Source organism: Melanaphis sacchari, unplaced genomic scaffold (assembly GCF_002803265.2).
Source record: "Melanaphis sacchari strain LSU unplaced genomic scaffold, SCAv2.0 Contig44_pilon_pilon, whole genome shotgun sequence".
Taxonomy (NCBI): domain Eukaryota; kingdom Metazoa; phylum Arthropoda; class Insecta; order Hemiptera; family Aphididae; genus Melanaphis; species Melanaphis sacchari.
The window spans coordinates 264770-292364 of NW_020271295.1; the positions used below are offsets into that span (position 1 = coordinate 264770).

Sequence of the window (27595 nt, forward strand, 5' to 3'; positions counted from 1 at the left end):
CGTGGTGTAAAAATAGTTCTTTTTTTTTCATAAAAAGCGTTTATTGAATTTTGTACAATCAATACTTTAATACAACAAATAAAATTGATAAAAATAATAAAAACACTGTGATATTACTTGTAGAAAGATTGATAGCAGCAATTTAGAGAGGTGACGGTAATCTTATAAGTTTGTTCGAAAACATATATCAAATAAATCGCGTTTTGTTTTCAGTAAAGTATATATTTCAATAAAAAAATTTACGGACAGTTTTAACATTTTCATCTCTATCATAGGTATTATAGTACGTAGGTATGTAAAAAATATGATGCGATATTTGTTTTCCTGGCTGTGGGAATGGCTTAATTCTGCATTTTACGGTGGTAGAAAAAGTGTAAATACACAAACCTAGATATAGCGCAACGAACGACAATAAATAATTGTATATGAAATGTAATTCAAACGTGTTTTCAGCGGGAAACGCGTTACACATTTTTGACGACTCCGGTGTAACGCACACGTGATGCATAAATCATTATACTCGGATCATGACTAAATAATGTTGGTACATTTATATAGAGCATCGCCTGAATCTGTGAGTCAGATAGTGAACGGATAAAAGGTGAAAAAAATATATGGTGGCCAAAAAAATCGCATAAATTATAATGTAATATATAATAAGAACAACACACGCGTGACGAGTATTTTATATTATGTACTATGTTTATTTGGAAAAATAAATAATTATAATTATACGAGTCCCGTATAATATAAGATATGTGTGTGGTGAGTGAGTATTATTGTATAGGTAAGTATTTAGTTGAATATTGAGCTCGAGTGCACACGATTCGCATTGATCAGTGGCGTCGTTCTGACCCGTTTATGAATGCAGTATAAAACCTCCGTTTTCAGATATTTAATAATTACAAATAAAATTATAAATATTCTATATCATTAATATTATATTAACCGTATTTATGCAGCATATATTATTCATCGATAGTAAATAGATTAAATTATAATATAACGCGTCTGCAGGTATATACACATTTATTCAGGTTTACTCGACGATTCGTTAAACGTACAATAAAAAAACATGGCAATTACATGTTTCCTAAGATTATATTATTAGTAGATAGATGCAACAAATAAAAAATGTATGAAGCGCAAAAAATTCTTGAAGGACGATAATCACGAACGTCGTTCCATCAATGTCTTTACACAAGATAATATATACCTAAAATAAACGCGCCATTTTCATCACACTTCGGTAAACCATACATCGCGTACTTTATACGCTTAATATGTTATATATAGGTTCATATTATACGTATATTAAGTATTTACTCATTCGAAATATATATATCTATAATATATGCATTTTACGAGGCCGGTACGGATGTGAAATGTTATTATAACGAGTTCTAAATAGTCCGCCTCGTAACGCCGCCCGAAAACATTCGCTTTCCGTAATAAAACATAATATGTACCTATTACACTCGTAATACACCTAAAACAGTTGACCATTTGACAGTTTATTTTTTATTTTTACAATATCCGACGTAGATTGCGATATCGACCTTGGCGGCCGCGTACTTATTAGATAAATACGTCTGTTTTTATTATTATTATTATTATTATTATTATTATTATTATTAATTTATATGCATATAAAGTTGAATTTTATAGTATGAATAATTATTGTTATTAATGCCACACGACATAACAGTCATCATGAAATTTGGACCCGCGCAGTGCCAATACAACATTTATATATTTCAACGCGAAACCAGTGGAGTGTAAGTATTCTAAATACTTGAAACGTGCATAAAAACGATTATATTTTTACACGGTGCGAAATATTGCGATACCGCGAGTCGTATTAATTTATTTAATTTATGTGTATATAATATTATAATAATAATAATTTTAAAATCTTATTTGACCCTTTACACTCTCCACATGACTAACACGACATAAATATAATATTATATTATATACGATATTTCTATACTGACATGATGACCTATCATAAATGGAGAAGATGCCCGAGAACAACATAAGTATATTATATTGTAAACTCGGTATGAAAATCAAACAATCAATCTCTGCAGTTTTACATGGCTACATACGTAAATCAAGAAACGGACATTTTCGTGTAAAATACTTGAAGGTAGTCTATAATAACCGTAATAATTATGATGATAATAATAACACATGAATCGGCAACGAGCTGTAATTTCTGTTCGAACGATATTGCCATGATATACCAATATATCATATGGTATATACGATACCATATTTGGCCTTTAAGTTTTTAAGATCAAAATCGTCTCAACGCATTGTCATTAATTTTTGTCAAATAAAAAGTTTTCATTCATTCACTACGAATATATGATTTTTATTTCTTATACATTCCTGAAACTTTGAAGATTTTCATTTTCGGTACACTGCGGAACGAAAAAAGAGTTCAAAAATTCACATGACAAATAAGAAGTTACATTATTAAATCATTTATCTTTTCCGCCAAATTCATTCTCAGTTAAAATTTTCATATACGATTAACTACATTTACTTTATAAAGGAGTAATCGTGTTCCTCATAAACTTATATGTAATAGGAATTCACGACTCCCTTAATATAGCAATACCTTCTATTGGAGAAGATAGTATAAATAACATATTAGGTTAACTCTCCTTCTTATTGTTACTTCTTTTTATTTTTATTACAATACACGCACAGTATATAGTATATTCAAATATGCAATATTATACATAATATATCTATAAATAAATATTTACATTATATTAATATATTGTAGTGGACGAGTAATATTTGTTGCGCCACGTTTAAAATCGACCAAAATATTTTAAAACCGTTTTCTCAACCGTCTCTCTTTGCTCTGCAGCACAATACACACGCACTATATAAAATCGTGTGTGTATATATATCACACGCGTGTATTCTACGCATATATAATAATATACGTCTCTGTATTATAATAAACACGATAATAATAACGTGAAGACTCGTGTCGACGTTCGAATATTTACCAAAAGATGATCCGTGCGACGCGGACACAATATATCGCATGTTCAGTGTTTATTCAATATCATATACATATAGAAAAGAGCACGTAATGTTATGTATATATAAGGCAAATAACACAATACGAGAAAAGAAAATAAGAACGAATTCTTTATAAACAGATATGATATATACACATAATCGAACGACAGAGCAATACGCATATTATTATATTATATATATATATATACATTTATTTGTGTGTGGACATAGACGAAGACTGGATGCGGCTATTATCCCGCGGCGTTAATTTGGAAAACGTCAGCTAAGTAATTGTTGTCTGCAGTGCGCGAGCGGGTGGGCAGATCGGTGCGGGTGTGTTGTACACCTATAGAAGATATTTTATACGTATTATAATATGTGTATATGTGTATGTGTGTGTATGTGTAGCTGCTGCAACGGGCGTAATACGCGATTGCCTTTCGAAGACGACGAAAATCGGTCTGCCTGGCATTACGTGCGTCCTTTTGACGAACACGCATGACGAATGATAACAAATAGACACGGACTCGCGGCTGTAACAATATTTATTTTTTTAAATTACCCGAGAGCCCGTCGTCGAGACACAGCGTATCCGAAAAGTAATTTTGAACGACTAGTTGTTGGTTTTTTTCGGTTCCTTTTTTCATTTTTTTTTTTCAACCATTCTTCTTCCACGACGCGTCTCTTTGCATTCGATTCTCGTCATCTCTCTTTCTCTCTTTTCCTAGAGCATGCACGCGCGCCGTCTACGACGTGTTTGGTTTGGTTTGATTTGTTTTGTTTTTTTCTCTGTGTTTTCAAACACGCTCATTGACGTATTGATAAATCATTATTATTCTCGTTGTTTGTAGACCCATCGTCATATAACATAATAACTAATAACACATAGGTACACACACAAATGCAACAAGGACACACACCAAACCAAACCGATGTATTCCATTACCAGTACCTATAGGTATTATTATTATTGTTGTATACACAGTAACGCGGCCAGGATCCTCTTCAGATTCCCCATAACTAATTGGTCCGACGCACTAATGTGTTTCGGCGGGGGCCCCATCACGTCCTCCGCGTTAGTAGGTATATTATAGACATTATTTATTTGTTTATTATCATTATTATTTATATATATATAATATTTTATTAATAACACAACGATTGTTCAGGAGTAGCGTTTCGAATCCGCTGAGAAATGTAATGTGTATTTTGTGTTCGACCTCATGTAAGTGTGTGTGTGTGTATAACAATATTATACAACACAATAACGATACGACGAATTACATATTATCATATGTAGGTATAATACACTCGTTCAGATATGGCAGAAGTCGAACGCGTGTCTTCCTTCGGACTTACTTACATTTCTTGTGCCACGAGAGAGAAAACGGCCGGCACACACAAAAGACTGAATATGTATTCTTAAGCACATAATCATAGGTTATCGGCCACGACGGTGGGTTTTTTCTTCTCAGACTGCCTAAATCCGACCAAATGACACGCTTGTTGTTGCCGAGATAGTGTGTTGTAGTAGACGTAATCGTGTACCCCCCGGGAGCGCATGTTTTTATAGGGATAATTTCTGTAATAATTTCATTAGCTTAAGATTATATTTTTTACGTTTCGTTGGCATCACGCGATGTCTGTTCAGTGATTCTCCACAAAATACACACATAGATTATAAATTTATACGTTATAACATATTTATCTACGCTATCGACGCTCTTCCTCACCATTTCACATTTATGCAAATAATATACGTACACAATATTATACATGTAAATATAATAATATCATTCGAGAGACACACGTTTACGAAACCCTGGCGAAATATGATTTTTAAATATAGTAAAAAATGCCACATCGAAACGACTGCAGGGAAGATATTTTGGACGCAAAAATCAATCAACCGGTTTTTTTTTTAAATTTTTTTTTCTCAGTCATTATTTCTGAACGACTGTGATTCACGCAGAATACGGCAAGTAGAATATAATAGGTGCTAGTGTTTTTTTTTTTGTTTTCATTAATTTTAACAAACATACGCACGCGACTGAACAAAAAAACCAGATCAATATTTAGTGAAATCAGACCAAAAACAGTACTGCGCGCCATGAACGGTAACAGAAACAGCATTATTATATGAAAAATAACGACTTGGGTGCGCACACACATACGCACGCATACACACAAAAGTGCGCTCGCTGAACCTATGAATATTATAATATGGTATTTGAATAATTGCACGTGCATGTATAGTTGAACTATATACAATCATTATATTAAAATCGGGTTTAGTTTTTTTTCCTTATCTACATAAAAAAAATAAAACAGTCTATGCTCAGATCAAATCGTTTCGGTCCCGATACGACAAACGCCTACCGAATATTCTCATTAGTAAAATATTTTTTCAGATTTATAAAAAACGATAATATAGTAACGTAGGTATATTTAAAATGTTTGGTAACGTCTAATTGTGTTTCTCTTGGCCAACGGTAATAATTAATTATTTAAAATCATTCATTGTTGTTGGGTACTTATAATATGTATATATTATACATAATATTATTATGTTTATGTGCCATATAACGTATCATCGTTTGAGCATACGTGTACGAACAAATTTCGTGGGCCGACGTTAACGCCCGCACAACAAATTCTTGGCCTCAAAAACGACATTCGAATGCGTATAAAATTAACATCGAATGGATTATTTATTATTTATTCTACGTTTAATATTAATAATATTAATAAATGGTTGTCGCGACGCGTATGACGATGGTGATATTATAATTTAATAATTAGAAACCAGTTAACGTTTTTACGTAATATTATAATAAAAAGTTAAGTAGAGGTTTTTAAAATTTATTTTACAATAAAATTATAAAATTGCACCAATCACAAACGACCACCTATATAAATCAGATTTTAAGAAGGCCGTTATTATAATAATAAGACATCATTAATAACTAAACAACGTTAATTTGCGTAAAAAATAAATGTATTATTTATTCATGAATATAATATATCTATATGTAGGTACTAAATAATTAAACTGAAGAGTTTGTATGTTTAAACGCGTTAATTTGGACCTATTTAAATAAAATTTATACTAATATTATTTCAATTTAGACTCGAAGGATTTTTTTAACCAACCCCTATATAGGTTACTATAAAATATCTCCAACATGAACTTAATTTTGGCACATAAAATGGAATATTTTTTTTGTTTATATATATAATATATGATTATTATTGATATATTGGTTACAACTTAATTTCAAAAAAAATGTATGGACTAGCCGAACTACCATAATAATTTGTTTATGATTTTTTTTTAAATAAATTTAAATAATATTTAATGTATTGTGTGTTATTTTGATGAACAACAAAAAGAGTAATATCTTGATTTTTTATAATGTGTTTAACTTATAGATAAGATATCTGAAAATTATAGAGATTAATTTAAACCATGTTCGAAAATATACCCATCACGATCGAATTAGTTCACAAAGCCAGGTATACTGATACCGATTTGACCATTCACTTAGGTACACTAAAACCAAAATACACCGATATAACGCCGTTTATACCGTTTTAATTTTTCTCAGGTGAAGTTGGGTTGTATACAGCTATCAACTAATATATTATAATAAATAATAAATGCATGAAAAATAATTTTTATTTTATAACTATTTCGTTTTCGGCACACGCACACGCGTATCTGTATATATTCAAAATTTATACACGGTCAAATCAGAAATACTTGTTATAAAAATTGTTGAGATTTCATTTAATAATCGTATAGAATCTCAACCATCATTTCGTGTAACACGAATTTCTTTCTGATCATAACCCGGTGTGTAACGCCTGTATCTATATAACATAATCATGTACATTTGCATATATTATAAACCATTACACATATACACAGGCCATGTGTAGAAACTGAGGTAAACGTTATCCAAATTTAATTACGTATATAATAATATACCTACTGTGTTGCCTACGATCGCAGAAGTGCGTGCGTTTTAACTGTTTACCATGAAATACTTCCGATCAGCTATACGTGATCGGATATTGCGGTGAAATTTCGAGAAAAAAAATAATCTGGAAAGCAACGTGATGTCGTCTTATTATAGTAAGTATTAGTATATACCTACAGCGAATCAGATATTTTGTTTGATTTTTGATACGTTTTCAATTATATATTATATTATTATTAACGTAAAATAGTATAAGTATAATAAGCGTATACCTACGTATAGGTATAAAATAAAATGTTGACGTTTTTTAGATTTGGGCAAATTTGTGAAATTGGTTATGCGTTTGGAAAAATTGGTATAATATGAGTTTGGGCAAGAATTTTTAATGAGGTATAATATTTATTTAACAACTGTGCATGAAATTTTACATAATGCATGTTTTCTTTTCATATGAACAAAGCTATAGGTACTGTCTGTGAATACCATAAGTACTAATGAATAAACAAATAATATGTTGACCAAGTATTAGACATAGATACATCACAAATTTAAAAAAAAATCATAAATTTAATTTTCTATTTTAAATAAAACATTCTAATAAAGAAATTTCTGCTGTTATATTGGACTTATTTTTGTTTATTTTTAATGAATTCAATGTCATTTATTGAAACTATTTAAAGGTTTAAATATTTCGCACTCACTTTACATTAAGGTGGTATTAAATCTATTGTTTAATATTCGCCCAAACAGCATACTTTACACATCTCGCCCAAACACACTGCAATTTTTATGAGCGTGAAAAAGCAATTAGCCCAAACTCATTACGGCCATAATAAATATACAATACAATATAAAGTACGTGTATGCAAACATATAATTTGTCAATAGGTATAGGCCTAGAACAAAGACGGACAACCATGATCTATAAAAATAATATATAATAAAACGATTGTGATAAAAATACAAATATTGAAAATCGTGCGGGACGACCGTTTTACTAGGACAATTCGCTTTCTACGCGCACGTGTACGCGATTAAAAATTATTATGTGTGTTGTGTAAAAATACTAGTCCCAATCGTAAAATTTCGAACACACGGCAATGAACCTATATACGTATTTTCAATCCATGAAAATACTATTTTATATGTGCGAGGAATATTGTTATAAGAATTGATTAGATTTTAAAATACCTTCGTGTCGAAAACAGTGTACCGCTAAACGTAATCTACATTATAGTATCTATCCGTCCAGTCGTCGTATGTTTTTAAACATCAATTATTATTATATAAGTCATGAAAAATTACGCAGTTAACAAATCACGCTATTACCGATAAGCAACGGCTTTCCTTCGAGTGTTAGCACTATACATTCAATTAAATCGAGTAACACGTCTTGTGATGGAGTTTTAGACAGAGTGTAGGTACATACAATATAGTATATTATATACACGTACATAATAGTTATCGTTAATTCTCTCCCTTATATTTTACTCTATGTCTTCGCGACGGGGTTGTGGATTGTCGATTTTTCGTCGACGCGTATTTCGCGCTCTATATACAATGATATCTATTGCGATAAACAGCGGAGCTATTTCGAGTTTTCCCAGTACGGACGTCGATCGGGATGATATTATTATATCGCATAAACATTATTACGGTATCGAACCAGCCGCTTGTCCAGCCAACTGTGCCCGACCGCAACGACAAAACAATACGATCGATGGACACCGGGTGCGATGGAATCGTATCGTACGATATTATTGCAATCGTTATAATATACGCGTAATTATAGTGCGTCTCGTACGAAGTTTTCTCGCGGGAGCCGTTAACACCCGTCCGTCGCCACCATCGGTAAATTATTATCATTCGCTGAATATATTGCTATATAATATGCATATACCGCGACGTATACACAAAATATGTACTTGGCACGCGTACACTTCAGAGTATATAGTATGGCCTGGATAATACGAACATTTGTACAAGCAATAATCACGTACACGTGGTGTAGTAATAATAATATTATGTATATAATCTCGAGACCCGAACAACCTTTGCAGCGGGTGTATACCAGCTGCGTGAGAATTCAATTTTTTAGTCCGTTTGGATGGTAGGGGTGGGAAGAAAACGCATTTGCTGATAGTATGTTTTAAGTATACATAGCTCAGTACACGTGATATACGCTGCACCGAGTTAGGTAATGAGATAAACATAGTTTATTGTGTTACTTTTACAATTAATATTTTCAAGTGGTTTCTAAAATTATATTACTAAGTTAAATTTACGTTTAATATAAACACAATTGAATATTTTTTTATATTAAAGATGTTAAAATGAGTTATTAAGCCACTCAACAAAGTTTAATAATTCAACTTGGGACGCAATTCGTGCACACCGATATCATGGTGATCTTAGAGTTATCACAAGTATGTATAACCGTGATGTTTATTATAATATACATAATATATGATTAGTGTAAATGCGTAAAAAAATATTGTATTGAGTTCTATTCGTGTAAACGGGACGTATCACAACATATTATATATAAATAAAGGAACGTAACAGATACACAGCCTACACACGTCACACACACACACAAGTATTTAGATATAAATATATATATATATATATACGTAATATCGAGGTTAATAGAGAAAAATCATCAGGTGGTAAAACAGTGTATATGTTTCTACACTCGCGTTAGCCTGGCGTCATATTATTATTGTCATCGCGTGAAAAATTCTTCACCGCCGTGCGCACATGCATAAAAAGTGTGTACCTATATCTCGAATATCTCGATATATAAATGTATAGGAATACAGGCTATTGGCTTGAGGTTTCTGAGACGAGTCCCCGGACCCATTGTTCTGACGAAGGAATCAAAGATATAATAATTCTCGTACGGATTACTATTATAATTATTATGTTACGTGTGTGAGTATATATATTTATATATTGCATTGTATATGACTCGACAAATTTATAGATCTGAGAAGTAAACAACAAATGCGTATGTTATACTCCGGGTCGATAGATTTGTGTTAGTCTACAATAATAATATTATATTTTATCGATACGTATATATAGTGGTACATTTAATCGCGATGTTAGGTAGGTATCTCAAAAAAAAAAAAAATAAATAAACGATCCCGAAATGGATGTAGTTACGTAAGATTCGTATTGTCTTATAAAATAATATAACAATTGATATATTATAATATTCGGTATCTACATTAATTCGTTATACGTTATAACTGTGACCCCCCCCCTCTCGGTGCAGTGGTGATGTAGTTCGCGCGTACTACGAGATCGTAATATGTATGTAGGGAGTACCAAATACCAATACGCAACCTAATCTAACAAGCTCATCGATGTCCGCGTTTTTTGTCAAGGAAAATAGTTAAGTACACACAATAATAATAATATTATTATCGGTCTACAAATACTCGTTTAATTTAATTATATGACGACTGTAGCCTATGTATAATATTATATTAGGAAATAGGAAGTATCTAATGGCTAATAACAGCGAAATAATGGCGTACATTAATTTTTATTTTTTTTAATCTGCGTCTTAATAGGTGTGCAACGTACCGAAAATAAAATATTAATAATAATAGTACAAACATAATCGAAAACCGATTTCATTACGTCTCTGTCGGTCCGTACCCGACGTTTAAACAATGTTATTATATAATATGTTCAAACAGATGTTAGCAAAAGATAATATTCATAATAACGTAGAAAATTTTTTTTTGCTGTTTTTTACGCGCTCGAACATTAATTTATTTTATTCGGATGACCACCACCAACGGGTGGCGTCTATAATGACACGAGAAAGTAGTCGAGAGTAACGGACGGATGCAGCCAGTGCCGTACGATGCATTTGTGTATGCCGCGCGCCACAAGACGACAACGTCAACGACAACTACAGAAACAATAATAATTATCATTTTTCAGTAAGCACGTACAATTATCTTCCCAAGCCGTGTATATATTAAAATATTTACGGCGGATGAGGCAGAGACGTTCGCGCGTATAATTCGTTCATATATGCGTGTATATTTTTTTTCAGTCGAATCTAGTTTAATTAGCGTATGGACTAATTAACGTTTCTCTTATAATGTCTATTAAAATAAAACGGAATGAAAAAACATAAAACTCGTGTTTTTATTATTATTATGATTGCTGGTCGCGTCCGACATATAACAATATTATTATAACGTTTCCTCGGCGCATTCGTATGGGAATCGTATATTATATGTATATATTAAAACTCGCAATTAAATTTATAATATACGCACACGCACGTTTTATATGTTTCTCTCGGACGATTCACCGCCCGCCGATGTCATTACAATAGAAAACGAATAGCAATAATAATAACGTTGGTATATAATATATTATACATATGTAAGTATAATACCTAGACACATTGTTGTTATTCGAGCAAACGATTTTTTTTATTTTTTTTTTTTTTTTACTATTATTATTTTTTAATTACGATTACTATTTATGTACGTGCACACACACTCACGGGTGCGCGCGTACACACGCACACACGTCGTTACATACCGTAATTAAACAACGACTTGGACTCGCTACACGACGACGCGGTCTGTGAACTTGATATCTCTTTCTGCAAATATACTTCTATGTATTATAATGTATACTACATACTTAGTAGTATACTACTCTCGTATAATATACATACCTACCTACCTATATATTACAACTATTGTGTGTAAATATTACTTTAATGGTGAACGGTATTTTTGCAACATTATAAAAGTACCAATTTTTGACATCAGGTTATCGTATTTTTGTAAATTATAATTATGTTTGTATCATCCGAGAAATATTAAAAAAGTTTTGTACAAGACGTACACATAAATGAAAAATATTGGTTAAAACGCATAGTTTATACTGCAAGATAATTATTTTAATTTAAATCGGTCAATTTCTCTACAAATAACTCAGCGTTTCTATTGACAATAGTGTAGACCGAACAAAAATTGAAATTGCTTGTATGTTTATAGTAATTATTACTCAATTCGAAAATTAAAAATTAATGCGACTCAAGGGAGTTAATAGTTTTGGAGCATAAAATATATAAAAAGACTATAAAGAAACTTAATCGTAAGAATATTTTTTATTAGGCCATCTGTCACAGTCGCAGAGCTGAGCAATAAACTTAATTGATAAAATAAATAAAAAATAGCATAAACATAGTAAAGTGAAGAAGTCTCCAACTAGAAGCAATTTATCATGAAGTATTAGCTGAATGCATAATTAATAATAATCTAGATACATTTTTTTCTTAGTTAGGTGAAGTTAGGCATAAGCAGATTATGACACATCAACATCATTGTTTTTTTAACCTGCTCGGGATTCCACAGAATAGTTGCGAATGAGAGTTGAGTGATAAGAAAGGTGAAATAGCCAGTTAATTGATTAGTGAAACATAAAATGGAACTTTGCTAATACATTAACAGTAATAAGTAATTGTTAACTCTAAGTAAAAAGTGGTGCTTTTGAGATAATATGTAAGATTAAAGATTAGAATATTTGGATGCAGTTACAGATAAAAATAATTAAGTTCAAAAAATAACTATATGTTTACAAATATTTCAACAGCTAAGAAATCGTTTTTCAGTATACAACACAAAAATGAAAAGACATAAATTCAATCAGGTTTACCGCAGTTATATATGCTTGTGAAAAAATCTATCTTTATGTTTTACAATGTTTGCAACTAAATTTTATCTGTATTAGAATTTTTATATTATTATAATTAAAATATATATTATTTGACTATTTACTATTATTATTATAATCTACAAGCATGTCCACATCGAACAAAATCGTCTAAAGAGCATTAAATTTCACGGATCGCTAGCTAAACGTTTTTATGCATAAAATATAATTCATCATCATTCATCACTTATCTAAATACTGAGGCAGTGTAATTAATAACATCGTTCAGAAACTTTTATTCAAACTAGTAGATAGATAGTATATTATACCAAAAATATTAATATTGTAAATCGATTTTTAATATATCGTTTTAGAAATCTTAGAAGTGTAAATTAGATTGTTTTAGAATTAATTTCAATATAATTAATAATAAAAAGTATATATTAGGTATATATATAGATACAAGTCATATCCGGCCACTAATTAGTACCTAGCTTCTACCGCCATCAAGGTTCCTTAACACTATAGAGTAAGATGTATAGGTATATTTTATTTAAGTACAAATAATATATTTATATACATATAATACACAGGTATACAGATAATACAAATATAGGGCCCAAATAAAATTTGTGTAAGTCATATCAAAGATATATTTTAATTAGTTAAAAGCAATTTTCAAATTTTGCAACTTAATCATTCTATGTGTTATTTTTTATACTATTAATGCATACTTATCGGCACACTACCGAAAATATATTGCACCAAACGGTTTAATATAGTATGTTAAACGATAGACAATGATAAAAATAACAAATTTAAAAAACTTTCTCTATTGTTATTTACTTAAAAATATATTAATAATTGTGTTGATATAATAATATTATAATATACTGTTGCACAACGTCACAACATGAAAAAATATTTAACTATAAATAGTTGATAGTTTATTATATTTATAGGTATATAATGTATAATATTATATAGACGATGCATAAGCGGCTGTGCATGCCCCTCCGTTAAACAACCATGATGTTATATTACATTCACACTATCGGGACAATCAATAATCGCTTAAAATTATTAAAAAAGAAAAAAAAATAGGATTTTCTAAGTTTAAAAAGGGACGTCGAAATCTATAAGCTCATACGAATATATTGAATATATTAATATATTATTATATTGGGGTAGCGATGACACAACAGAATAAAAATAAAAATTACGTAATAAATTATATACTATAATGATTTTTAGGAAAATAACGGTAAAAAAATCAGAATCATCAAAATGCTCGTATACATTATATATATATATAATACACAAAACTATATTATATTAAGTACTATAACAACGTATACTGCGCAGCTGTTTTTTAATATTATCTGTGTATTTTTTTCTTTATTATTTTGCAACACACTACACAGCAATATAATGTATATAATATTCCGCCCCGTGCACATCCCGATCATCATTCGTCGTGTGTGAACCACTCCCTCGGGCCACGTGATTTTTAGGCATACAACTGTCATATTATACTTATATATTTTTACTAAGGATAAATATGTATGTATAATGTATAAGTATATACATAGGTTTTGGTATATACCGCACGCGTGTTATAGTATATAGTATAATATAGTGCGTATAGGTATCTACGTTAATAATACAAACGGGACAGTATCTATAGAACTTAATCTAGTAAAAATATAAAAAATATTGCAATAGTATTCAAGTCATATTTAAAAGATATGTGATATATGCCATTATAAGTACCTATGACTATAGTTAAACATAGCAATAATTATAAATTATAACTGCATGCTGGTAGGGATTTTGGAATTTAAGTGTCCTCGAAGGTGTAAAAGATATCGGAACACACGCATTAGATAAGTTTAACCGGAAAAATCAAAACAACGTTCATATACCAAATAACATCAGCATCAATGTTATGAAAACATTCATTAACCATACGTAATCTTCCCTTATTTTGGTACAGATTAGATGAAAAATAAAAGTTAAAAAGTGTTTCCAAAGGCAATTGAATATTATTATTTCTACTAAACTTTTCACTTCAATCACATGTTAAGTAAAAAAACGATTTTGGTAAAAAAAATAATCGGGGCCCGGTGCAAACGGCGCTCTTAAACCCGTCCATCAAATTCGCGACCGCCAAAATTATATATATATATGTTTATGATATACAATTTATACTGTACACGGTACAACAACGCATGCGACTGTATTCCCCCGTCGGTTCGTATACTCTAGGTACCTAGAGGTACCTATATATTGCACACACACACACATACATAAATATATATATATATTATATATGTATACATATAGACGTCATGTTGATATTGTTTCCGAATATATACGAGTGCTCGTGATGCTTGTAACTGGGTTACGAGGGCGCGGGGGATAAAAACGCTCGTCGGCGGCAGATCGATTTCCACGCGACCCCTCTCACATCTTATACAATAATATATGTTTATAACCCGACCACGCGTATAAGATTATACATATACATAAATGTGTGTGTGTGCGCGCGCGATGCACCGCTGAGAGGATGACACCCCTTCACGATATCTATATATATATATATGTATACGTAGCGGACCCGTGTACACTGCCGAAAAAAGAAGAGCACGCATTATTATTTATAAATAATAATAATAATATATTGTGTTCCACCATTTGTGTATACGAGTGCGTGTGTGTGTGTGTGTGTGTGTGTGTGTCTCTCTCTCTAAATTCGCATTGTTCCGCGGCCAGTCAGACGAGAAATACACATTTTGTTTTTTACGTTCCAACTGTATGTTCGACGCGTCCTCGTCGCTACTGTCTGTTTTTTTCAATTCGCTCGCGCGCCCGTATTTATGTGCGCGCACATCAAACGCGTATAATATAATATGGTTTTTTTTTTTTTCAAAAGGTTTTTCGAACATGGCGTCCGATTTTTGTCTCCGCACACTCACACTCGTACAATGGACACAGTAATCCGCTTTTGTGCGGTACATAATATATAGAGGCGGAGACATTTTGGGGGGCAAAAGAGGGGGACAACACCACGTTAGATACGTATATTGTATTGTATATCGCGACGAGTTTATTGTATATCACTGCAGCACCCGCCTGTGACAAACATTATGTATGAATATAATTGTGTAAGTACCTTCACAATACATTGCCATGATATTTTATTCGATTTCCGATGAGCGTTTGTCGGCCATTTTATAGTTCATGCATAAATGCATATATCTAGCAGTCACTAGCAACAAGACTCATAAATGATCTAATGGGTATATGTATTTTTTGAAACATTATTGACTATTTTTAGCGGGCTGTAAGCATAAAGGCTACGTAGAACAGAACGAGTGAAATAAAATTATATTCCGACACTACAGTATACACATTAAATTGGATGCGCATCTCTTGTGATTTACGTAAAAAAAAATGGCGTTCATAACCCGGTAAAAACGATGAATTTTTTTAAAAGGCTTATAGTCATCCGCATCTTTAGCCATCATGGAGTATTAACGTTTAAATAATCGGATTGTACAAGACATGACGTACAGCTGTATACCAAGTTTAATTTAACCCTTTTTGCGACCGCCCGCCTCCACCGAAGGGAACGGATATTCGTTAACGAGTTGCGCGTTTGTTACTGTAAATATGATGTACATGTACTTACTATTATACTATATACGTTGTATAAAACGAACAAAAAATAAACGGAATAATCAAATCGTCTTTGGGGACTTAATCGATTTGCGACTACTCAAATCCCTAGCGCAACATATAACATAATAAATTATATAGCTGCTGTCCGAAATAATTACTTCAATCATCTTTTGGTATGACACGGACCTTGACAACTCGAAATAAAAACAATTCCTTCAAACTGTCACATTGTACTTCGTAAATAAGATTATATAATTTCTATTCATTCCCATTAACTTGAAACTATTTTTGCAAAAATTGCAATTGCAACGTTTATAGTACCAAACCTCGCGCTATAGTAATAATAAACCTAATGTATTAAATTATTAAAGAATTTAAAAATAATGCATTAGGTACCTTTGGAAATAGAGATAACAACATTTGGATAATATTTTGACGTATACACATTATATACATTAACACGTACGTATAGATATTAAAAACTAGTTATATTCTGAATACTTTACCTATATTATATTACAATATACTTACATAATTTATTTATAAATCACGTGCATGACGCGCACACGTGAATATTTATATATTTTATATATTTCGTATTTGTGTAGGTGAATATTATCTACGTTACATGAGCAATGTAGTGAAAACTGTTTATAGAGCGATTGAAAAATTACATTCGATTATTACGTGTTACTGCTGTCAACCGAGCAAAATATAATTCGCTTCTCAAAATATTATGTACTATGTACCTACGTGAGTTTCCTATTGTAAATATCTATGAGAAAAACAGGATGTTTCACAGTCATGGTATACATTATAATAAACCACGAGCACATTTCTAAAACCGATAAATTATATGAAGTGTTTTGAAATTTATATTTGTCAACGAAAAAATAATAATAATATAATGTTATAATCTTGTAGATATATTATTATTATAGAATATAATAAAATATAAAACGATAATACAGGCGTGATCGTTTTCCACGTAACGGTACGTATACAATATTATAATATTATACAAGCAGCTAAGTATAAGCAAATCAATAATATTCTATCCATTTAAACTGTGGATGATGTTGGTTGTGGTGGTGGAGGTACAGTATTTCAGGTATAATTTCCTGCAAACGATTTATAATATTTTATATTATGAGCACCATCAACGTGTGTGTATAATATAATATAATATAAAAGACGCGCACACACGTTATTCCTGTATGGTTTTCGTAAAAAGAAGATATTATTGGAGAGCGGAACAAAATAATTGATATTATACAAGAATATTTTTGAAGACCACGGCGCACAAAAGAACTTTACAATTTTCGATCAACTGCAGTTTCAGTTTCGTGTCGTAAGTTTTGATATTATTAGAGTAAACTGATCTGTATTTTATCAAACTCCGAGATTTAAGAACATCACGTAAATTTAAAAACACTCGTATAAAAACATCGAAACAAAATCAACGCGCATCTATGGAAAAGAATCTTATCTTTAAATTTGATAATAATATATTATGCAGGTCGATATATAAGCTCTAATAATCAAAACTACAGTCAACAATGCACATTGCAATCAGGACTCCCGTGACGAACGCCTAGATTTACCTCGCTGTGTGATGTACGTTTACGAGACGGAGACAACACATCGCAATAATTTAACGTACGACATAATCGACGTGTAGATTTCGTAAAGATTTGATAACAGCACGCATGGTGGAACACCGCACGCGTCTCGCGTAGTTATCGCCGTGCTGTTTTCACTATCGTAAGCCCCGGCGACGGCGGTGAGAAAACTAGCGTGCGACGCGACCCGCGGTGCTTCTCGTACAGCTGCAATCGGACTGGAAATGAAAACGGAGAAAAACCACAGCCGGCGTGACGCTCGCGCCGAGTGCATTCGGAATGGAAATGTGTACAATATATATATACCTACGATGTAATCGCACCGCGCCGCCGCATCAAAGAGACAGACTACTATTACGATTATTATACTACTACTACTACTACTGCTGCTGCTGCTGTTGCTGCTGCTGCCGACTCTTTGACTCTCTCTCTCACTCTCTCTCTCTCTCTCTCTCTTTCTCAATCTCTCTTCCTCTTTCCGTTTCCTATCGGCTTGGCTCCGCGGTCTTCCCGTCTCTCTCTCTCTCGCCGCCATTCATGCTTACACCGAGTCGAATACTATTGCCCGCGTGTACGATTGTATGCGTGCCGTAGTAGTGTATATTCATATATATATATGTCTGTCTGTCTGTCCGTCTGGCCGACCACCTGTTGGCCGCCGCGGTGCACGCCTACGCTAGGGTTTTCCCACCGCCCGACAACATCGCATTGTCTCACTCTCTCACATTTCTCTCTCGCATTCTCCTCTCTCACTCTCTCTTTCTTTTTCTATGTCACTTGTGGTATAACACACAACATACATATATATATTGTGCGTGTGTTGTTTGCTGAACCGCGTTTTCCATTCAATCGCTATGCTCGTTCGCCCGACCATTCACAAACGCACATAACACACGGCGCGCGTTTACCACCCGAATTATATATAATCTATCTTGTGCCGCGGAAATCGCGCGTCATTATTGTCTACGCCCGGTTAGCACCTTCTTATAGAGTCCTATCTGAATAAATATATGTATGCATACAATTGGATACGTGATAAGCCTACGACACAGCCGAAAATACAACCTTTAAAACATACTATAGGTTTGAGGTATTTTGTACGCGGGTATAATTTGCGCGTCGTTGAGAAGGAATGCGTTCTTGGAATCAATTGTGACTTTAATGGGAAAAGGAGGAAGGAACGGATTCCGTTAATTTTCAATCGAATAAGGTCGTGAATATCTTAATTCTAAACTTATGTTTAAGATGATCTTGACTATCACTTATCAGAATAACCATAGTGACAGGGTATTGGTTGTCCACGCGTTTATAAATATGTATTTTAAATATTTATTTATATTGAAGTATTTATTCTCTAATTTAATAAACAAATTTAAAATTAGCTGATATTTACATAAGTATATATATACACTTAAATTTTGTATATTAAATTTATTTTAAATTTTTTTGAAAATTAAAGAATGAATGAGTTCGTTTATGGTATGAGAACAAATTCCGAATTTTGATCAAAAAAATTACCGTAAATAAATAATCAAAATATAAAATTGAATATCAATAACAATAAATAACTATTGAATATTTTTTAACATCAAATATTGTTATATGGATAAACACTAATCGTTTGTACATTATTCTTAAAATTCATATAATAATTGTACATAGGTAAGTATTAAAAACTTTACAAACCTACCTTAATATTATATTATGTTATGACTTAGGTATAACGTATAACGTCTTTATTTTATATACCTACATACGCGTCCTTCTCAAACAATATAGGTACCTAACTATATATTATAGGTACAACAATAACATTAATAATGGTATTATAATAACGTTATTAATGTTATTGTATAATATGTGTACTACCAACGGTAGTAAACTTATGGCATCAGATCGATAAAATGATTCTTTATAAGTATATCTATTATCTTTATATTCTACACGCATATATATATAACAGTGAGTATATGTATACCGTATACCTATATCTATAGCATTAAAGATATGTGCTCTCTCTAAGTGCTGTTTGTAACTTTTTTATTATACTATGTGCCAACGTATTTGATTTTTTCTCTATTATTTGGAATATAGAAACGATTTAATTAATAAAATATAACTATTCACGGGGGAACAATAATTAAAAAATAACAATTAATTAATAAATTGATTACAATTTGACTGATATATAAAATTATTTATATAAATAATATTTTTACGTATTGTACACTGATGACGCGCATTGTTCGTTATTTTATATTTTGTTTCCATCGTTTACAATAATAACTAATTAATAACGGCTGAGCAGACTACACTTGAATGCATTTTATAAAATCCCTCAGATTGGTTTCGAAAACATTAAAATCTAATAAAACCGTGTTCTTGTTTAATTATTAATCCATTGTAATACCTAAATCACATTGTTATATTATACTATGAACCATGGTATTACGCAATACAGGAAGCATAATATTCAAAATTATTTCAGTTTAAAATTGATTATTATATTTATCCGATATTTTTAAAAGTTGAAACGAGAATTAATGAAATATTTGACAATGATATCGATGAAGCAAAAAAATAAAATTTAGAAAAAATATTATTCATTAGATATTTAATTCTAATGCTGATATTTATAATATCTGATTATATAATTTAGTATTTACCTAATTTTATATTTTTCACGGTTATGAAATAAAGAAACGTATAAACAATAAAATATATAATAATAGGCATAAGTAACTATGTATATAGATCATTGTTATTTACAATGTACTGTTGTCGTTTCGCAAGAAATCATTTTTTTATGTTTATTTCATTTTAATTAAATATTAACTGCACGCATACCGCATGTTAGTAGGTACCTATAAAAATAATAAATAAGCCCGCCGGAAATGGTTTACAGTTAATTATTAGATCAATACATCTACACAGGTACCTAATTGTAATAATAATAGAAATATGCGAATCGAAACCAAACGTTTCTCTCTTATTACAATGTATGTTGTATCATACCAATTATTATACATGTTAGGTATATTGCATTAAATTATAAATCACAACCTATGTACCTAATGCACAGAAAACAATGTACCCATTTACTAATATCGTCGTCGTTTAAAAAAAAAAAAGTGGCTTAAAAGAACAAGAAAAATATCGAATTTCTGTGATTATCGAAACGTTACACCGGCTGTTTAAAACGGTGCATACGCGTCCTAAACCGTCTCTGTTGCGTCCGGTAAAAAAACGACGGAACCTATATAGGTATAATATAATATAACATTATGAACCCACAGCAGAGTACACGCGTGCGTAGGTGAAGTGTACCGTTTACGAATAAGTTATAATATTATATAATATTACTATATATTATGTATAATAAATACGGTACCTAATCATTCATAATAATAATTTTGATAATAAAATTAGTCTAACACAAATTATTCTTGAAATAGTCATGTCTGAAGATAACTGCTATAGTTACATTATCACTATAATATATTATATTTTATTATTCATAACTTAAATACTGCGAATTGCGATATATTATAAATTATAATTTATATGTATGTATATAGCTGAGACACTAAAAAAACAAGCGACAACTATAATGTAAAATATATAAAAAAGTTTATCAATAAAATCGCTTCTTTAATTGCAAAGTCTCCATATAATTAAAAGACGTTCCTAAAAATCTTAAAATCCCGTAATTATAAGTTAAATAGAGTCTAATAAATCGTATGCTTAAGTTCTGCTCCTACAACAAAGTTTAAAACTTCTATTTTGACTATGATCGAGAGTTTTAATAATAACAATTAATGTACTCGTATTATATTGTTATTTCATATTATATTGTATCTATTATATTAAATGATTTCTATTTTAAAATTCTGCAAATTCGTTAAATTCTAAACTTTCACACTGCAAAGTACCTATAGGTACCTAAATAAATAACAATATCTCCGGAGAGATTTTACATTACATTAAATTGGGAGCTGCAGGTTTTACAAAATAATAATAATATTCACTCACTTATGTACCTATTGTAATTTATTTTAATATACTCGTAAATACGTAAATCCATGCAAAGCCTTACACGGGTGCTTATTTTAGTATTTAATGTATATATATATATATATATGTATCGTCAGCATATTTGGATAAAAATATATTATAATGTAGGTACACCCATACTTGTGTTATATTATTGTAAAACCGTTTAAAATAAGTAGACTCTGCAGACGTCTGTTAACTGTATCGAAACGACGCGCCGTGATGACGCATTTCAATCGTCGGATTGATATCTATGAACTTGAACGAAATGAAAATGCGCGGCTATTAGTTAAACTGGTCTTAGTTACGTAAGTAATTTATTAAACAATATATATAATTATATTAGGTATCAAATGAACGCGGCTTTTGTTCGAACGTCTTTCAACATCGTTTATAACACGAATGATAATATTATTTAATATAATATGTGTACCTACACATACATTTATATACCTATGTATATTATTTATGTCATGTAGTTTTCGACGCATGTATTCGAACACATAGGCAGGTACGTTCTGATATCTTTATAGTAGTGTAAAAAGAGGTATATTAAAATAAAAAATATTTTTACGATTAACGAATACAAACTACCTACTAATAGAGTACCTACTAATATGTAAAATGATTATATACGTAATATTTGAATAAACCCATGTAAAATAATTAATAAACGAATAACTCATACACTATTAATGTTTACCTTGAGATTATGCCAAAACCATCATTGCAAAATGAATTCGACACTACAGAATACTATAATATCCAGGTGGCCATTGTTACAGAGGACTTATCATAAGACACTTATTAAGGGGTAACCGTTTAGATATTAATACGTATACATATAGTATATATAGTATTGCACGATAATAGTTAACTAATTGATAATTAAAACTATATAATCTACACAACCTAACTAATACGCTATATATCTATAGGTACCTATTTAAGTACATCACGCGTTTTATATATACATTATACATAGGTCATTTAAATATAAGTACTATAATATGTAGTAGGTATGAACATTGTATTTACATATCATACGTTTTTTAGATACGCTTCAATGTTTAGAACTGAAATGTTGTATTACTTCAAATTTTAATTTTGTATGTACATTTAACTTTTAATTATAAAATAGGGTTTACTCGGAACTTTAAATTAACAATCAATACACATCACTTTTGATGATATGATAATTATTATAACAAACAATTTATAAAAATGAATCTATATACATTATAATGTACTTATAAAAGCTAACCTACAGGATTCTAAGTTATATATTTATTTTATCATTTTTGAATCCTAACCTAACCTACATATAATATAATTTATACTCTACTTTAAACATAAGATTAAACTAAACTTAACAATTATTAAGGAGACAAAATATTTCGATTAACATGATATATATTATATATTGTGTATAAATATTATACAACATCGCGATTAATCGGTATGTATTGTTTATATAATTGTTTTATAATTTAATACGACAACAACACGCAAAAATAATGAAAAGTAAGAACAGAAAATTTTAATTAACTAACCATATTAAGTAGGAACTTAATGACATTTTTATTAATCGATACTTTAATTTATTTATTTTTTATTATTTTATATTATTAGTGGGTACCTACAAATTATGATATGCGTATAAAAAAAATTGAAATGAAACAATATTTCTATGGTATACTTTAACTACATGGAATCAATAGTTTGTTTTGGAATATACAATTATATAGGTACACTCGTGAAAAATGAAAAATGAATAAAGAAATAAATAAAACAAAACCGTACAGTCCATGTGGAATAAGTGTTATTTAGAGTTAATTTATTTTTATTTTTAGTTATATTATTGCAATAAAACTAATAAAATATAATAACAACGATTTGGCTAGTCCCCGTGCAGTATACAAGTATATACATGTATTCATGTATATAAGTTGAATAAAGTAAGAAATATATGCCACTTTATAATAAGGGTGGGCACAATATAAGTCCCTAGGATTTATATATTTGCCCCGCGCGTTTTGCTTAATTGATCCATAGCATGCGCTCGTCAATCGCGTGATCCAGCGCAATTTTATTGTTATTCATACGCGCGCACACATATAATAATATATTATACATTTCCTCCCCGATGTAGTTGATACATATAAAATATATATAGTATTGTATATTTTATTTCTTTGTAACAATGTATTTCTCTACTGGCAAATAACCCTTTCGACTACTATTTTCCCCCTTATTGTGCAACAGCGACCCCATATTGTGGAAATGTGCACCTATATACATATATATATATATATATATATATATATATATATATATATATTACCCTACCACTCAAAAATTTTTTTTACCTATGACCGAATATATACATACGCATATATTATATAAGCTCTACCGAACACTCCCGCGTTAGTATATGTATTTACCTATATCTATAATGTATATATGTATTTTAATACCTATCTTATATTTTTTGCCAGTCAGAACTGCTATAAGGTTAGGCTCGGTACCTATATACTCATATATATATTATATTTTATAGGTACCATATTTAATATGGTTTTCATAATTGCGGTGGGTACGATTTTTTTATTTATCTAAGCATATTATTGAGAACACAACTATAAAATGACGTTAAAATCCGTTAAGATATACGTTCTCTATGAACACAAATAATTCTAATAAATAATACACGTTACATGTAGGAAAAGTTTCAATGCGTGATTAACGATTAGGTAAATATAATATATTTATTTAACCTATACGCTTATATAGTTAAATGATATGAAAATATGTGACTGATTTTGTCTGACATAATGATATAATGTTAATAGGTATATTTAAAAACAATGTATCTGATATGATTGATGCCATAAATTATGTAATATCTACAAGTATCGCTATATTATCAAAATATATGCGATTTCAACTCTGCGATGATATAGGTACCTTTCCATAAATATGTCATACTTATGAGTGTATAATATGTACACGTGCGATTTGAACAAGTGAAAATAAATGGGATGAATACGATTCGCGGACGATGTTTCCGTTTGGGTATAATAAAATCTGTCAAGGGTTTTATAAATGCGATTGTCGTCGGGATTTGTCTGTAAATGCAACACGTGTTTTCCGACCCCAAAAGCTGCTCTTCTACGGTGCATTAAAGGGGGAAAATCGTCGGCGCGTATATTATTTACACGCGAAAACGGTGGGTAATTCTATACGCGATGAGCTTTTACGTTTATTTCGTGTCGTTTTTCATATACATCATACCATTCCTAAATAATATATTTATATATACAATTTGTAAATAATACATTTAGATAGTTTTAAAACCGTCAATTACGGGGTTACGTGTATATTATCCGGTGTATCCCGAGCCGGGTGTTTAGTCATAATTTTCGAAAGTGTTTCATGAAGATTTATACGTATGTCCATCTACATAATATATAGGTATTAGAATAACTTTATACAGACACTCGTGTCGTGCACAGGAAACGCAATTTGTCTGCATCGAACCTTTTGGATTCGTTTATGCCTATATAGATAATATAAAATTATAGGGTTGCGCCCTATGAGAAATTAGAGGTATTAACCGGAAAGAATAAGCGAGCAGGGGTCAAATTTTAAGAATCCGCCCACAATACCTATATTATACCTATACATATAAATAAATGTGTGCAGTGTGTTCGGACATCGCAAAGGCGAACGCGTTAAAGTCCTTAATATATTTGCGGGCACACGTGAAACATGTATACACGTCAAGATGTACGAATAATGAGGTACCCATATAAATCTTCGAAATTACCCACAAGCATCTATACACACCTTCGAATATACATGTCTAAACAGAGCGTATATATTATATATCCTAGCGGATTTAACTATTTTTATATATATATATACCTATACCAAACAAATTTATGGTTACATCGAAATACGGTTACCGCGAACAAGTATGCCTATTATATATTATACCTAAACCTTCGTCACCGCCAATAGTTTTATAAATATATCGTTGCAACGTATAATATACGTATATACCTAATAGCTGTTACGATTTACCTAAGTGCGTGTAAAATATATCATAATATTATATACTATCGTAAAGCCCTTACCTGGCGGTCGTGCAGTCTCTGTACAGCGTGTCGAAGTCCTTGCACGAGAGCAGCTTGCACCTGTTCACGCCCGGCTGTATGGCGCCCATGCCGCGGAGTATGCGTACCTGTTCGACGTTGCACACGAGCGGCACGATGTCGAGCCGCTTGAGCTTGGTGTAGACGGTGTGCAGTCCGCCGACCAAGTGCTTGAGGAACAGCTCGAACGCCTGCGGCAAGCACAGCATCGTGTCGCCGGCTATCATGAACGCGGCCACCTTCTGGCCGCGGTACTCGACCAGCTTGCACTCGTTGGCGGCCGGGTCGGTGCTGCTGATCGGCGGCGGGCTGTTGTACGACCGCGGCGGGTGTTGCTGCTGCTGTTGCTGCTGCTGCAGCGACGGGTGCTGCTGCTGCTGTTGCTGTTGCTGCTGCTGCTGCTAAGTATGCGCTACCTGCCACTGCCGTTGGTTCAATGTGCTGCTGCTGTAGGCCGTCGGACGACGCGGACGGCGGCGGTGGGGCTGGCGGACACGTTGCTGCTGCGTCGCTGCCGAGCCGGTGAATCGCGCCGGCTTCGACAGTCCATGATCTGTCGTCGGTGCTGCGGGTGACGCCGATGTGCGTGTGTGTGTGGTGCCGAGCGCGGTCGACGTCTACGCTCTGTTACGCGGCCGCGGTGTTCACGGTATAACTCGATGATGTGCCCGCTGCGGGCACCCTATGCAGACGTGACAATAATGGCCATATGACGGACACGGCCGCACTGCGCTGCAACGGTCACCATCGCGATGCGCAATGCCTGCAGCCTGTCGGGATCACTAATACTGCACTCGCGCGGGTGCGCGCGGAAACGGATATTCCGGCAGTCGGTTTCCGGATCGAGTCGACGGCGGTACAGCTGCGGCAGACAGTCGACATGCGCGGACAAGAAAATCGGCGACACCCCGAATAACGACGGTTCCCCTGCCACGCGCGGCGGCGGCGACGACGCAGATCGCGGACACACGCGCGCGAAAATGCGGAAGTAATGTACGCGTGCGAGTGTGGTACACGACAATGTTTTGAAAATACAATATACTATTATTTTGTGCGGTGTGCCGGACGGCGGTTTGCGACCGGGCGGCGGTACGTTGAACGCGACTGTTGCGGGCGCGGCCGTCTGCGGCTGCTTCTGCTGCTGCTGGTGCTGCCTGGTGCGCTGCTGCTGCCGCTACCGCCTCGTCGCGTTCCGCTTCGCCGAATTTCCCCACCGCGCCGGTCTCGCGCCTGGCCGGCCGAGCCGCGGCGACGCCGCCCGCGGCGCTGAACCCGTCCGCGCGGCCGGGCGCCCAGACTCGCCCCGTCCGCCACGCTGTAATGATGCCGGCGGCGGCAGCGGCGCGGCGGT

General features: G+C 32.5%; 1 protein-coding gene across 1 annotated transcript in view; it reads right to left on the minus strand.

Moving 5' to 3' along the window:
• LOC112598047 (dachshund homolog 1) overlaps nucleotides 1-26794 on the minus strand; it is a 121235-nt gene extending 94441 nt beyond the window's left edge. Inside the window, exons 1-2 of the mRNA XM_025344373.1 lie at nucleotides 26741-26794; nucleotides 26227-26645 (exon numbers count right to left, since the gene is read on the minus strand). Of these exons, the coding sequence (XP_025200158.1) occupies nucleotides 26227-26645; nucleotides 26741-26794 (473 nt within the window). The remainder of the gene's footprint in view (nucleotides 1-26226; nucleotides 26646-26740) is intronic.
• Between the last annotated feature and the right edge of the window lie 801 nt (nucleotides 26795-27595).